The sequence below is a fragment of the Stenella coeruleoalba genome (genome assembly GCF_951394435.1).
Source record: "Stenella coeruleoalba genome assembly, chromosome: X".
Taxonomy (NCBI): domain Eukaryota; kingdom Metazoa; phylum Chordata; class Mammalia; order Artiodactyla; family Delphinidae; genus Stenella; species Stenella coeruleoalba.
This window is the reverse complement of record NC_137152.1, coordinates 87,977,865-87,992,256: the sequence shown is the minus strand read 5'-3', so window position 1 is coordinate 87,992,256 and position 14,392 is coordinate 87,977,865. Positions and strand designations below refer to the sequence as shown.

Genomic DNA, 14,392 nt, shown 5'->3' with positions numbered 1-14,392 from the left:
TTCAAATTATCTTCAAGGCCTATGTGTTTCTCAGACGGTGACGAGATGCTCAGCATGGTTGAGCTTCCCCAGTGGGACAGTGGAGCTGATTGGAAATAACCACCTTGCTTTGGATGGAGCCAGGAGACCTGTGACGAAATGAATGTTATAATCTGTGGTCTCTTTTTCCTTTAGGGTTTTGGAATTGCTGGAGAAAAAGGAGAAAAGGGAATCCCTGGTTTGCCGGGACCTAGGGTACGAACCTGGAATTTTGCTTGCCTGGATCTGTCAAGTCACCCGGTCCCTTTTGTTTTCCGTTTGCATCTCTGTTATGTAACTTGATGGCCTCCTAAGCTTCTCTTGTTTCTCTTTCTCAACCCTCGGGCAGGTCCCTAAGACCTCTTCCTCTCCCTTCTGCCACATTCCCTTGACTTAGTGGCTCCTTTGAATAAGGAATGAGGTACAGTAAGTCCCCTACATACGAACCTTCAAGTTGTGAACCTTTCAAAGATGCAAACGTATTATAAACCTACTACAGTACAGTACTATATAGCCAATTGTGTTAGTTGGGTATCTAGGCTAACTTTGTTGGACTTACGAACAAACCGGACTTACAAATGCCCTCTTGGAATGGAACTCGTTTGCATGTAGGGGACTTACTGTACTCCCTACACCAGGTGGTTCCTCAGCCCGTTTACTCTCCTTGTCCTCAACTATAATTATCTTCTGGGCTAAAGAATGACATGTCTTACTTTCATTCCATTCTATCCTGAGGGAAGGTGGGGTAGGGGCAGTTTGCAGGAATGGAAGAAAGAGGACCAAGTGCAATTTTTATAGGACAGAAACAAACCTGGGAAGTTCTAGAACATAGTGAGTAATGTTTGGAGTCAACAGTTTCCAATAATAATCTCACTTCAAGTGGAGAAATAACTGTTAGCCTCTCTGATTCCTAGCTTCAGGCACTTAGGTCTTACGTTGTTAGTAATTGGCCAACCTTAGCCTTAAAGAAGCAACACTTCAGAGAATTAATTGTCTTTTTAGCTTGGTCATGAAGTTTGTCAAGAGTCTTTTGAGTATTCTGCAATGTTCATCCATTACCCTGCCATTTCCTTCTCCACTTTCCTCTACTCCCCTGTCTTGAAAACACAAAATCACCAACAAAAAATGCACTGGGGGAGAGAGACAAGAGGCCCTCCCACAATCTATTTAAAAATCTCATGACTTGGAACTAATGCAGACTAAGTATAATACCACCCAGCCCTTCTACCCAATTCCACATAGTACTTAAAATGTTTCCATTTATTTAGCTCTTTAAAATTTCCCTGTGTGCCTATTCAGCCTGATGGATTAGTGCTTAGAAAGAAGTCATTAAGGCACGTCTAGGAACATTCTCTTACCTGGTTTTAGGAGCTGCTAAATCCTGATCTCAGTTGGAGAGCTTTGTTATGTAAGTCTAGTTGCTTTGTCTAGTATGGGCTATTAATCTTTCTAAGGTACCTCTATTCTCTTTACAGGGTCCCACGGGTTTAGAAGGAGTCCAAGGCCCTCCAGGGAGTCAGGTATTTTGGTTAATATCATTAAAGCCTCAGTGTATAAAATCCAAATCAGAAGGCCCTCTTGCTTTACTTAACATGACCATCAATGCAAAGGGAAACACTGCTTACAATTCAAATTGTCCGCCTCTCTTTGTTTGATAGAATCTCAGCCACTCACTTCTTTTGTTTTTACCCAAGAAGATGAGTGTCCAGTGTTCAGTCCTATGATGAAGTAGTACTCCTTTAACATGTTATCAGGGCCTAGCAAAGCCAGCCTGCTTGTATTCGTCTCTAGCCTCGTGGCCCTTGTACCTCCTAACATGCAAGTTGGCTACCTAAGCGCCATATTGCCTTCTGGAACATTTTACGGCTTCCAGAGTCAGGTATGATCCATATATATCCTGGAATGCCGGCCAAAATCCCTGTGCCATTTGCCCTGGCCTAATCCAAGAACCAGCCCCTCTTGTGCTCTTAGACATTCAATTCAGTTGTAACTATGTTTCTGTCACAGGGCAAGAAGGGGTCTTCAGGTTTCCCCGGGCTTAATGGATTCCCAGGAATTAAGGTAATGTTTTTAGGAAGTGAAAATCCAGGATTGAGGAGATGGAAGGGTGAAGAATTAGTATAAATGCTATTTAGTCCATTTGGGCTGCTATCACAAAATATCACAGACTGGGTGGCTTATAAAAAAAAGAGAAATTTATTTCTTATAGTTCTGGAGGCTGGAAGTCTGAGATCAGGGGGCCAGTATGGTTAGGTTCTGGTGAAGATCCTCCTCCGGCTTGCAGACTGCCTACTTCTTGCTGTGCCCTCACATGGTGGAAGGGGCAGGCTAGCTCTCTTGGGCCTCTTTTATAAGGGCACTAACAATGGTGGGAGCTCTGCCCTCATGACCTAATCACCTCCCAAAGACCTCACCTCCTAATGTCGTCATCACCTTGGGCACTAGGTTTTCAACGTGAATTTTTGGGAGACACAAACATTCAGATCATAGCAAATGCCTATATGATGAAATGGAGTATTTTTTAGTATTTTGACATTTTAGATGTCACCCTTTTCACACGAAATGCGTACAAGCGAATCCATCCCTACAGGGAGAAATATTTTATTATTGACATTGTTTAGAATTGCCAACTTTTGGGTTTTGTTATCGTTTTTAAATTCTCTCAAGCAATGCATCCCCTTATTGCCTGCACCTGGGGCAGACAGCTCCTACCTCCCAAGCCTGGATATGCCAGTCTGTCTGATTCTGGTACCTGAGTCTCCCTTTTGAGAGAATTAGGACTCTTTTGACTTCCTCTGCCTGACATCACCCACTAACAAGGGCCGTGACAGTAGCAGAGTCCCAAGCCTGCTGAAAGTGGGAAATAAAAGTTAAAACTCGGGCTTCCCTGGTGGCGCAGTGGTTGAGAGTCCGCCTGCCGATGCAGGGAACACGGGTTCGTGCCGCGGTCTGGGAAGATCCCACATGCCGCGGAGTGGCTGGGCCCATGAGCCGTGGCCGCTGAGCCTGCGCGTCCGGAGCCTGTGCTCCGCAACGAAAAAAGTTAAAACTCTGTTCCCTCCTTAGCACCTCTTGGGTGTAGCCATATTTTCTATTCCTGCGATATGTTTCCCAGGCCCAGAAGCAGATTGTCTTGGAGTCAGGTTGCAAGATAAAATTGGGATCCCTTGTCCTTGACAGGTTCTCAGTTGAGTGTCAGGCCTCTGGGCTGCCTTGTGTCACCTTCATCTTAAATTTATTGGACTTTGAAATTAACCTATGGATTGTTTGGCCCTGGAAATCAGGGGTTACAGAAGGAGGAACCTTCCATTGTCCCAGGGAATGGTTTTGAGGGAACATAAATCTTATGTGATGAGGTCACAGAAATATTTGTGTTTAATGTATTTAATCTTTGCAGGGTGAAAAGGGTGACATTGGCCTGCCAGGCCCAGATGTTTTCATCGATACAGATGGTGCTGTGATCTCAGGTGCAACTTTTCATTGATTGGAGTGGAAAAAAAAAAAGATAGGAAGTTGACTTCTATATCCCCTGTAATTGTTAAGAGGATACTTTGTCAGCCACTGGATTGCTGCTAAACCCGATCCCCACAAGGGCCACTCGTGGATCCTAAACTTGGGAAATGAATCTAACTCCAATGTCTTAGGCAAAGAAGCCAAGCCCCATACTCCATGTTTGTGTTGGGTACACCAAGACTGGGATTTGCGTTGGCCTGGGTCTGGATTTGCTAAAAATGGTTCTCCTAGTGATGCTTAGGGAAGGATTCATACCCTCCCAGCTAGGCTAACTTCAGCCTGATACTCTGGGACACACAGGGTCTCATGTACGTGATCCCATGCATGCTCGAGCTTGACAATTTCACAGGAAGTGGAAAAGTATCTTTGGTTAGGGGAGCAAGTATCTTTCGGTTAGGACAGCCCTCAATAGTGTGACACTTTGGAAGTTTGCCTTCACCTCTCCTTGTTCTAGTTACTGTGTGTGCCCAACTCTTCCCTTCGCCTTCTCTAGAGATCTAGATGTCAGTGTCTCCAGCTACTTCTCGCTTGACCAAAGGCTTCTCCTATAGTGCCTCTTCCATCTGGGTCTCCTAACTTCCTTCTCCTCACATCCTCTCAGGCCTGTGCCCTGTCTGGTAAACTCATTAAAGCTGAGGTGTTAATGGTTGACAGTGGCTTCCTGTGTTCCACGCTCAAGAAACCTGTGTATAACATGAAGAGTAGGCTTCGACACCTTAACCCAAATGGCAGAGATTTGAGGCGTGACAAAAGATTACTAGTAGTAGAAGAACCTTCCTAGTACTTATCAGATCTTACCATGGAAGGTAAGCCCTGGCCAGACCAGTACTGAACAGTAGGAGAGCGTTAGCTCAAATAGGCCCATTATCACATGAGAGCATTAGCATCTGGGAGACCTGTGAAGGGCAAGAAAGGCGCTTCTAACCTGAGGACATCTCCTTGCAACTCTTTTGAGGCATTTTGTGGCATTTGTGGGCCTCCCTTCGGTTTGCTTACTGCTTTTTTTGTTGTTGTTGCAACGCCAGGTTATCCTGGAGACCCCGGTACGCCAGGCCTCCCAGGCCTTAAAGGAGATGAAGGCATCCAGGGCCTGCCTGGCCCTCCTGGTGCCCCTGGATTACCAGCTTTACCAGGTAAAACAAACTAACCCACCCCATGCACAGATCTCCACTCTGGTGCTCAGCACCCCCTTCTATACTCTGGTCTGGGTACATACCCAGCCACAGTCAAAAGAAAGGTAGACTATAGTCAGTAGGCTCCCTGCTGCAAGCCCAAGGCCAATGTATATGAGAATAGGGCCTGGGTAAGCAGCTTTCCTTTGACCTCAGGAATGTACCATAGCTACATAGGCAATCCCAGACCATCAATGAGGGGACCTGGGTTGGCCTGCCAGAGCCCTGTCACCCTTCTGTTTATGTGCCATCCCAGTTGATGCTTGCCAGAAGGAGCTAACAAAAGCCCAGACGAAAGTTTGTACCCAGCCCTTCACTCTGTGCTTAACCCAGGATCCTGTGGACGACATCCTTGACACAGTCATTGGAGGAACACGCCCATATGTCACTCTATAGTAGTAAACAGAGAAAGGGCATGCCAGCGTCTGGGAGGCAGTGATGTTCCAAATAGAAAGCCTCAGACATTACTTTTAAAGACAGCAGTTTCTAAATTCTCTGGAGATGGGCCTCTGTAAGGATACCTGTGCTTTTAAAACGGCCCCTTGGAGGAGGTACAGCTGATCTCAGCACCAAGGTGGAAAAAATCTAGAAATGGGAGGCTGGAGACCCAGGTTTCCCTCTCAGGTGCCACTTAGAAGTTCTGCACCCCTGACCATGTTTCTGTACGTCTTTGGGCCTCCATTTCCCAAGAGGTTAGGCTAGCTGATTCCTAGGGACCCTTCTAACTCAGCTGCAGGAGAAGGGCAAATGCTTTCCCAAATTCTCCCTCGGAGCTAGTGTCTAACATCGGCACTGATTGGAATCCCCTGAAGAGGCGGGTGATGTGATGAGCATTTTTGTGTGGGCTTATCCTTCCAGGTGGCCCCGGTACTCTAGGGCTCCAGGGAGTTCCAGGCCTGAAGGGGGACCAAGGAAACCCCGGCCACACCACAACTGGGGCAGCTGGCCTCCCTGGCAGAGATGGTTTGCCAGGCCTACCAGGCCTACCAGGCCTACCCGGTAAGTCGTTTGTTTCTCTCTTTGGTCTTGAGATCCAGGTGTGATCCAGATTGCAGAACAGTCCTGATTTTTGAGGGAGGGAGCATCTCACAGGTTAGGGACCACAGCGATCAGAGTGTTCACCAAGGAATAGGCAAGTGAGGGCCATCTCGATGATCAGACACTACCTAATGCCTTCTGACTTCGTAGTCATTCCCTTTCCCCCTTCACTGTTCTCAGCCCCTAGGCCTGTGGTCTTGCAGCTCCTGAAGGAGCAGCATTGGCTCTTTCAAGCTTTCCCTGGTCCTCAGGGCTCCAGCGGCACGGGCTGAGAGTCCAAGAAATGGGAAACCAAGCCTGGATCCTCAAAGTGGCTGCTAAAATCCTCCACAGGGCTTATTCTCCTTAGGTCATCTACCTGAGTATGAGATTCTAGATTCTAAGAAAAAGGCTAGAAATATGCCCCGCATGTTTCTTTGTAACCTGCAACCCCTGACCACTGCAGCTTGTACCCATCTCCTCTTTTGTCCTAAGAGGACTTCCTGGGATAGACATGGGGACTGCTGAGTTGCTGAAGCTGCCTTGGTTATTCCCATATCCCCAGTGTCTAGTCCAGTGCCTGGAACATAGTAGACATCCTATAAGTAGTAGTAGTAGAGAGAATTGAGCCAACAGAGTTTGGACTTGCTACAGACTTTGGGTCCTTGTCTTGGATTTTTGGGGGGAAGGGTGTCTCTGCTCTGGTGGTTGGGGCTCAAGGACCCTTGGTGACTGAGCTGCTATGCTGAGTCACATGAGCCCAGGCTCCTGTAAGTTGCCAATCTTTCATGTTTTTTTTCCCTAAAGGTCCAGCATTTGAGACGGGAACTCTACAGAGCACAGAGCCAGGGTTGCCTGGTCTCCGAGGAGAACGAGGTCCAAAAGGAAACCCAGGCCTCAAAGGAATCAAAGGTGATTTTGTCCCCTTAGGTTTCTTTGTTCCCCAAACTCCCTGGAGAAGGCCCTCTGGGAAGAAGCAAACTAACAGCCTTGGGAACCTGAACAGGACGAATCCTGGATCTTGCGTGGGAATGTGATTATACGACTGTTGGAAGTGCTCTATTTGGAGCTCTAAGACTGAGGCTGGCGGTTGAGGTCACACAGGACAAAGTGGCCCCCAGGCTACTCTACCTGCCCCCTCCACCTGCAGAAGCTACTCTGCACATTCTGCAGCCCCTCTCAGTTTGCAAGGCCAAGGCAGGAAGTCACTTAGGATTACCTTCAGCCCGAAGGAGAGGTCAAGACCTGGAACTCTGAAAAAGCCAACTGGCTCCAGGAAAACAACTCCGATCCCCACAGATTGACTGAAGGATTGATTGATTGCCCCAGCCTTCGTCTGCCTTGCACTTTCCATCTTTCTGTTGGGTCATTCCTCCATTTCATACTCTGAGGGGCAGATGCTAAAGTGCAAATAAATCACTTCATTATAGTTCCAGCCCAGGGCAGGGTGGAGGAAGAGGTGAAAGTACTGGCCGAAGAGAGGTTTGGGTATACCTGGGGGTTTCAGGTACCTGAGATCTCTCCTGTTCTCTCAAGGAATTTACAGCTCTCCTCGACCTCAAACAGAAAGGTTTTAACTCACTCCTCTCCTTTCTCATTGCCCTATCATAAAATGGCACTACGTAAGTATAGGAGCTAGTTCAGAAATTTTTGAAAGCCCCATCTCTAATTTTTAGATCCAGGGAAGATGGTTGAGGGCAAAGGGTATTAAATTTCAAGTCTCGACCTAGGATGTCAACTTTGGCCCTTCCCTGACTCACTGCAGAGCTAGTGTGCTTCTTGATACCATTCTCATACTTAAAAACAGGGCCAACTCTGATGCCTCCCCTCCTATATTCCCATGGGACCAGAAGGTTTTTTTTTCTCTCTCTCTCTCTCTCTCTAAGTCTGGAATAGTGATAGTGATTCTCAGGTGATACACTGGACATGAGAATCACCTAGGGGAAATTACTACCAATTAGATTCTTGGACCTGGCCGCCTGAGAGTCTGACTGATTGGACCTGGGGTGAGGCCCAGCAAGCTGCCTTATAAGCAAGCATCCCAGGTGACTCAGGCAGGAGGTCATGGATCACACTCGAGAAATGATTATTTGGAGAACAGGCTGTTCTTTCAGAGTTTCAGGGATTATCGCTTTTCTAAAGGTAGGAAGAGGCCCTTCAAGATCTTAGGGAAACTCAGAGTCACCTCTGTTGATCCAAAGTCTCATTTCCTAGACCAGAAGCATGGAAGGTATAAGTGGCTGGGCTATAGTGCTAGTGACTCCTTGCTATCTCTTCAAAGATGCTTTGCTGAAATCTCTGTCATCAATTTATTTGGCATTTGTCTCTGTGTACAAAAGACGGGGGAAAGACATTCTGGTGAATAGTATGTTCAAGTGGCTTGGATTCCGGACTCTCAGTTGGTTAGTGTAGGTCAGTGGTTCTCAACTCTGGCTGCACATTAGACTCACTGATGGCTGGGCTCCACCCCAGAAGACTGAAATCCAAATCACTAGCACAGATGTACTTTGATGGAAAGTGAACCTAGTTCATTCGAGTCTGTTCTCTGCAGGCCTTCTGATTTCCTCCATGGAGTTGTTCAGGTCACGAATTACCGCTGGCAGGTCTTCCTTCTTCTTGGAAAGATGGCCCACTTAGATTAATGTTGTCTTTTTTTTTCCTCCAGGGGACTCTGGTTTTTGTGCTTGTGATGGTGGTGTCCCAAACATTGGACCACCTGGGGGGCCAGGCCTACCTGGACCACCAGGTCTCCTGGGCCTTCCGGGCCTGAAAGGAGCAAGAGGAGATCCAGGCTTTGGGGGTGCACAGGGCCCATCAGGGGATCCAGTAAGTCTTACCAAACTTTGGCCCTGAGGGAGCAAATGGGAGCTTTTAAATGCCCCTCACTCCTCACCAATCACTTTCCTAAAACACATAAAAGAAAGATGGGGATGAAGCAGACCTTCAAGGTTTTGATCCATAATATGAAGAAGTCTATCTAGGTATCTTGAAAGTCCCTTTCTGCTTTAACCTACCTATGTTCCCTCCCTTCCTCCCTCCCTTCCTTCCACAAAATTATTTACATTTGCCTAGAACTGTGCCAGGCCCTGAACACAAGGTTCCCATCCTCAAAGATTTCAAAATTTAGAAAGGGTAAGGAAATAAATGGGCAATTATAATCCAAGATGACGACATAATCCAGTGTCCAGAACTGTGCCATAATGTACCCACGGACCTGTTTTAGGTCAGACCTATGCGAGGCGCCAGAATCCTATGAAGTCTGCGTCTCCTCATCATTCCCTTCTGTCTTTTTGTCAGGGTGTATTTGGGCCTCGAGGTCTGGAAGGTCCCAAAGGAAAGAAAGGGGAAGCGACTCTCAGTACAGGATCAGGGATGCCAGGAGATCAGGGTGATCCTGGTCTCCAGGGGCTCCCTGGTGAGACAGGAGCCCCAGGCAAGGACGGAGTACCAGGTTTACCAGGCCTGCCAGGCTTTCAGGTAAGTCGATTGTTCCTGGGTAAATAGTGCTGTAAATCCTCACACCTGACTTGGCAGGTGGGCGGGTGGGGAGTATCTGATGGCTACTTCCTGCCTCTGCCACTGACACTTTTGTCTCTGTGCTTTTCCTTTCTGTAAAATAGGAATCTTTTTCTCAGAATGGGTCATTGGCTCACTTGATAAACGCTAGTGACAACTGACCACATCACTTAAAATGTTTCAGCTTCTGAGGAGCTTTCCATTGCAAGTAATCCAGCTGCTTTCTATGACCTGCCCCCACCAGAGTTGTCCTTTCCCCTCACCCACACCAATCTAGAACCTTTTGCATTATCAGATCACTCAGGGTTGACAAGCTTCATTCCCATTAACTCGACTCAGAAGAATTGATTGAAAAACTAGAGTGACAGAGAATTTTAACCAAAAAATAAAGCCCTGCTCATACTGGTTAGGTGTTTCTTTCCTATGGTCAGAGGGCTTTCCAGATAAGTCTCTTAAGTAATGATTCATCCTTTCCTGTGTGTTGTCTAGGGTGATGGTGGACAGGGCTTCCCAGGTGAAAAGGGGTTACCAGGACTTCCTGGTGAAAAAGGCCGCACTGGTCCAGTTGGCCCCCCAGGAATTGGGCTACCAGGATCTTCTGGACCTCGTGGGCTTCCTGGAGATAAAGGAGTAGATGGATTCCCAGGGCAACCAGGCCCCCCTGGGATTCCAGGTGAGTCAGGGAATCAGATGGCTTTGGGCTTGGAAAACTGACTCCTTGAGGGTAGATATGACCCAGATGCGTGGAATGTGTCATAAGAGGGCCAACTGGAATCACTACTTTCAATCCTCTTGAGGGTTTTCATGTGGAAAAAGGATCATACTGTGGTACAGTTACACAGAACAATATAGATTTCCTCCCTACTAAGTGAAAAACTTCCCAACAGAGCAGTCTGAAAGTATAACAGAATGGCCTTGGGAGGTTATGAGCTCATAATCCCTGGAAGATTTCAAGCAGAAGCTGGATGACCATTTATTACAAGTGCCATGGAAGGAATGAGTGGAAATTGGACAAGAAAGGTATCCTCTAAGTTGTATTCTAATATCATCAGTAGGGAAGAACCGTTCCTTAATTCATGAGATCTCAGATTGAGAAGAGACCCTAGTTCTATCTAGTCTGATCTCCATTTCATACCTTAAATCCCTCCCATTTGTATAACTTCTCTTTCTACTTGAATTTTAGTAATTACAATGAGTGACAGCCCTGCTTATAGATCAAGGTACTATGCTATTAACTTGCCTTCTTGCATACAGCTAGAACAGTTCTTCATCCTAACTTCTACGTTTCCACAACTTCTATGTTCCCATTAGTGGTACCACACTTCCTGTAGTCGTCTGAAGTTTGAAAACTTGAAATTCATCTCATATTCTTCATTTGCAATGCCTCTTATCTTTGTCCCTTCTTCTTCTTGGTATTAAGCTCATTATCTTATGCCTAGCTAACACCTATATGCTCGTTGGAATAGATGGATGGATGGATGAATAGATAGATGGATGGATGGAAGAATGACAACTTCCTAAGTAGTTTTTCATTTCCTACCTCTAGACTTTCCCCACTCAATTCCACTATGAACACTGCTGCCAATTTAATAATCTGTAAAGAGCTGATTCCATCATGTTACTCCCCTAGTCCAAAGCCACAAATGTTCTCTACTAAATAGAGGATAATGTTCAAACTCCTCAGCCTAGAATTCAGAAGTCTCCAAACATGGACACAACCAACCTTTCTAACCTGACTTTATCTCGTACTCTTCATGATTAAAACAAAACAAAACACTAAGACAACTGTATCTTTCACTGTCCCCATAAACAATATATTCATTTCTAACTCCAAGATTTCGCCCATGTTGCCTTTTTCTTGAATACTCCTCCTTTTCTCTATGTACTCACATCCCATCCAACTTTCAGGCTTCGATATAGGCCCTAATTCTTCCACTAAGGTTTCTCATGACCCCTATAGTATGTCTTTGCCAGTTAGATTACATATTTCCTTCCATTAATGCTTTTACTTTTTCCAAATGCATTGTAAGCCTCTGGATACTAAGGAAGGTGAGTAATCCTTTTCAGTGTTTCTCAACCTGCCTAGTATAGTGCAGTGTTCCACAGGAGACTAATATACATTTACAGAGGAAAGGGCCTTTTCCATAACCAAGGAGCTTTTTCTTAGACCTATTTCTCCTCTTTCCACCTCGTCACCTTGAAGAATTACAAAAAAAGAAGACAGATACCAGGTCTTGTAAAAATTTATTTCTTTTAAAATGTACTTTTGTGAATTGGTCTAATAAGGATTACAGTACAAGTTAAAAATGGGTGATTCAGGATTCTTAAACCCAAGTCAGTATTTCAGTCCAAGTCAGTATCCCCATTAAGGCTGTGAGGAATTGTGTCAAACAAAACCATTCGGCCTTTTGGAAGTCCTGGTGTCAGCTATAGCTTTGCTTCCAGCTCTGTTCCCAGAGACATTATTCATGGTCATTCCACCGCCCCTCCGCCAATTGGGTCTTCATTCTAGTTCAACCCATTTTGCAGGCAGCTAGGTTTTAAACTGAGTTATATTAACATGGTGCCTATAAACTTAGATATGCTCAAATCTGGATATTATCAACATTCCAACTGCTTGGAAACAGAAGGAAGCCCACAGGAACATTTCTGTCCCAAACTTCACTATCCCTGGACCCAGAAAGTTCTCAGGAAACTAGTGATCTAGAAAGCTATAGCCTGGGAGATGTCTTATGCAGAAAATGTTCTTGTTGCAATACCAAGACTTTCCAAAAACTTACTTCAATTAAGAGCGTTAGCTTTCTTTTTCTCTCTACAGCCACCAAATATAACTCCTCAAACCTAGCTTTGTTTCCACACAATTGTAAAAACACTTAACTTGTGGGCCCTAAACATTTGCATTATGGCCATTACTGTTGCCATGAAAGATGAAGATGTTGTTCCTAAATGTACTCACTCCAACTGGTCGTGGCTCAGGCTAGGACAGCTACGTTGCCAGGAAAGGGAATGAAGTAATCAGAAGCCTTTCAACCTAATAGTGTGAATTATTACAAATCCTGGGCAAGGAGACAACTGGCTGTTTCCAAAGAGGCTCTGATCCAGATGCTCATAGTAATCAATCACCCTGGTTATCACTGCAGCGGCTACTGTGTCCTTGATCCTGTGTGGATGCCAGCTTTCTCGACTCAGTCCAGACAGGGAATTTGATCGGTGGGCTACAGACGAGACTTCCCTTGGGCCTCAAGGAACTTCTGTCCCGGTTTAATTTTCTTCTTTACTTGTTTGGTCTAGGTGACTGCTGCTGCAGGGAGAAGGTTGGGCAAGGAGACTTAGACACACAGGGAGGTGAGAGGTAGTTAGGTCTAGAGGTTCTCAAACACCAATGATGGCAACCCCACCCCTTCCTTTTTGTTCACTTAATCTCAGACACTCACAATGGTCTGAGTACCACGCTGGAGGCCCGGGCTGGGGAGGGGTGATCCTAAGGCTGGGGTGCAAAGACTCACGCTGACACCGCTGCAAAGTCTCCTTAGCACACCTCTCCTGGGGGGGAGGACAGAGGAAGTGGGCATGCAGTCTCTGTGAGGGGCTGGCTCCTTCACTGTGCATGTTGATGGCTTGGCTGATCTCTTCCTTGAGCATCTTCACTTATGAACTTAACTGAGGCCATGACTTGCCTTGGGAGGTACCTGGAAGGAGCCACACATGTCTGACATTTATTCATTGGAACCAGAATCAACTGAGATATTAGAAACTTGATAACCAGAGGTGCTTTTTTATCCTGAAGATGAATTTTGTCATTAATGGGGAAAATTCTGAATAACTAGGTCATTTGTTGCGCTTATAAAACAGAACAAGGGTGGAGCTGGTTTCTGCTTTGTTGGGGAGAAGGCTCGGAATTCAGGGATGTAAAATAAAAGACAGGAATGTAAAGTAAAAGAGTCAGGTAGCAGTATGACTTGAAGTCCTTACCTTCTCACCATTTTGACCCTCTGCTTGCAATACACAAATGCGGTGTGTTGTACAGGACTGGTCCGAGGCAAAGGGAAGTATGTCCTTGATTTCCTCTGGGTTCTACTCATCTTCCCTTTTCTAAGTATTTTTCCTGCCCTGGAACATCTCCAGATGCCTGTCCTTGGCCCCATCTTCTAAAGATTTTGTTTTGCTCTGGCTATCACAGGTGAAAAGAATCTATGAAACACATATGATAAATTGAAGATGGATGGCTTCATATTTGGACCTGGCCCAGAGATATTTGTATTTTATCCAGTTTATTTTTTAAGACATAAAGCAATGGAACTACAATGTTTGACACATTAGAGTCAATCAGCTACTGAAATAGTTGGGGCAGGAGGGTTTTCTGCAGGGTCCCTCTCATGATACCATCTAGCGAGGCAGTTCTTCAACCTAGTCCAAAGCCGAGCACAGGACTGGCAGCCCTCTCCCCATTTAGCATCTCATCCATCATAAAGCATGTTTCCGCAGTAGGGAAATAGCCCTCCAAAATAGCTCCGTCATTTCAACATCTGGCAGGATGGAGATGGGTATGACTACCTATGGAGGAAGATCAGGCTTGTGGCCATCTTTCCACCTGTGAAAATATAACTATAGGAGCCTGAGGTCTAGAAGGCAGAGAGTTGCTGCCCAGGCTACAAAGTAGTGTCACTAACCTGACTGGGGTAGAATCCAGGGGTTGGCCTTGCGGGAGCTCTTCTGAATACTCCTCCTTAAGTAAGATACTAAAACACTAGTATTCACTGAGCACATCCCAGGGTGCCAGGCGCTGTGCTAAGTGCTGTTAACACTATTCCATATAATCCTCACAAGCACCATATGACGTAAGTAGCTCCAATTTTACACATGAGGCTCAGAGAGGTTGAGTATCTTGCTCATACAACTAGTTAGTAGCAGAACTACGATACGAGCTCAGCTCTGTCTGGCTTCAGAGCCCAACCTCTTAACCAATACATTATACTGTTCAATTCCCAATTTTGATTTAGGACTAGAACAGGTGGGCTAAAATGCCATCAGGCCTTGAAGTTGGAAAATGGAAGCGGGACTGGAGGAGGAATGCTAGCCAGTTCAGTAAGCAGTCTGAATCATAGGTTGTATACACATCTTTAAGAGATGCAATTTGTGATTTCTTTTACGTACAG

The 14,392-nt window shown here is 45.8% G+C and overlaps 1 protein-coding gene across 6 annotated transcripts in view; it reads left to right on the top strand.

Moving 5' to 3' along the window:
* COL4A6 (collagen type IV alpha 6 chain) overlaps positions 1 to 14,392 on the top strand; it is a 284,095-nt gene that overhangs the window by 241,667 nt on the left and 28,036 nt on the right. For 4 of the 6 annotated variants that reach the window (XM_079911243.1, XM_079911244.1, XM_079911242.1 and 1 more), the window contains 11 exons: positions 175 to 234; positions 1,494 to 1,538; positions 2,026 to 2,079; positions 3,416 to 3,485; positions 4,557 to 4,664; positions 5,562 to 5,702; positions 6,528 to 6,632; positions 8,386 to 8,546; positions 9,018 to 9,197; positions 9,726 to 9,909; positions 12,528 to 12,581. In XM_079911243.1, coding sequence (XP_079767369.1) covers positions 175 to 234; positions 1,494 to 1,538; positions 2,026 to 2,079; positions 3,416 to 3,485; positions 4,557 to 4,664; positions 5,562 to 5,702; positions 6,528 to 6,632; positions 8,386 to 8,546; positions 9,018 to 9,197; positions 9,726 to 9,909; positions 12,528 to 12,581 — 1,162 coding nt within the window. The remainder of the gene's footprint in view (positions 1 to 174; positions 235 to 1,493; positions 1,539 to 2,025; positions 2,080 to 3,415; positions 3,486 to 4,556; positions 4,665 to 5,561; positions 5,703 to 6,527; positions 6,633 to 8,385; positions 8,547 to 9,017; positions 9,198 to 9,725; positions 9,910 to 12,527; positions 12,582 to 14,392) is intronic. The other 2 variants (XM_079911246.1, XM_079911245.1) reach the window with 2 other exon arrangements.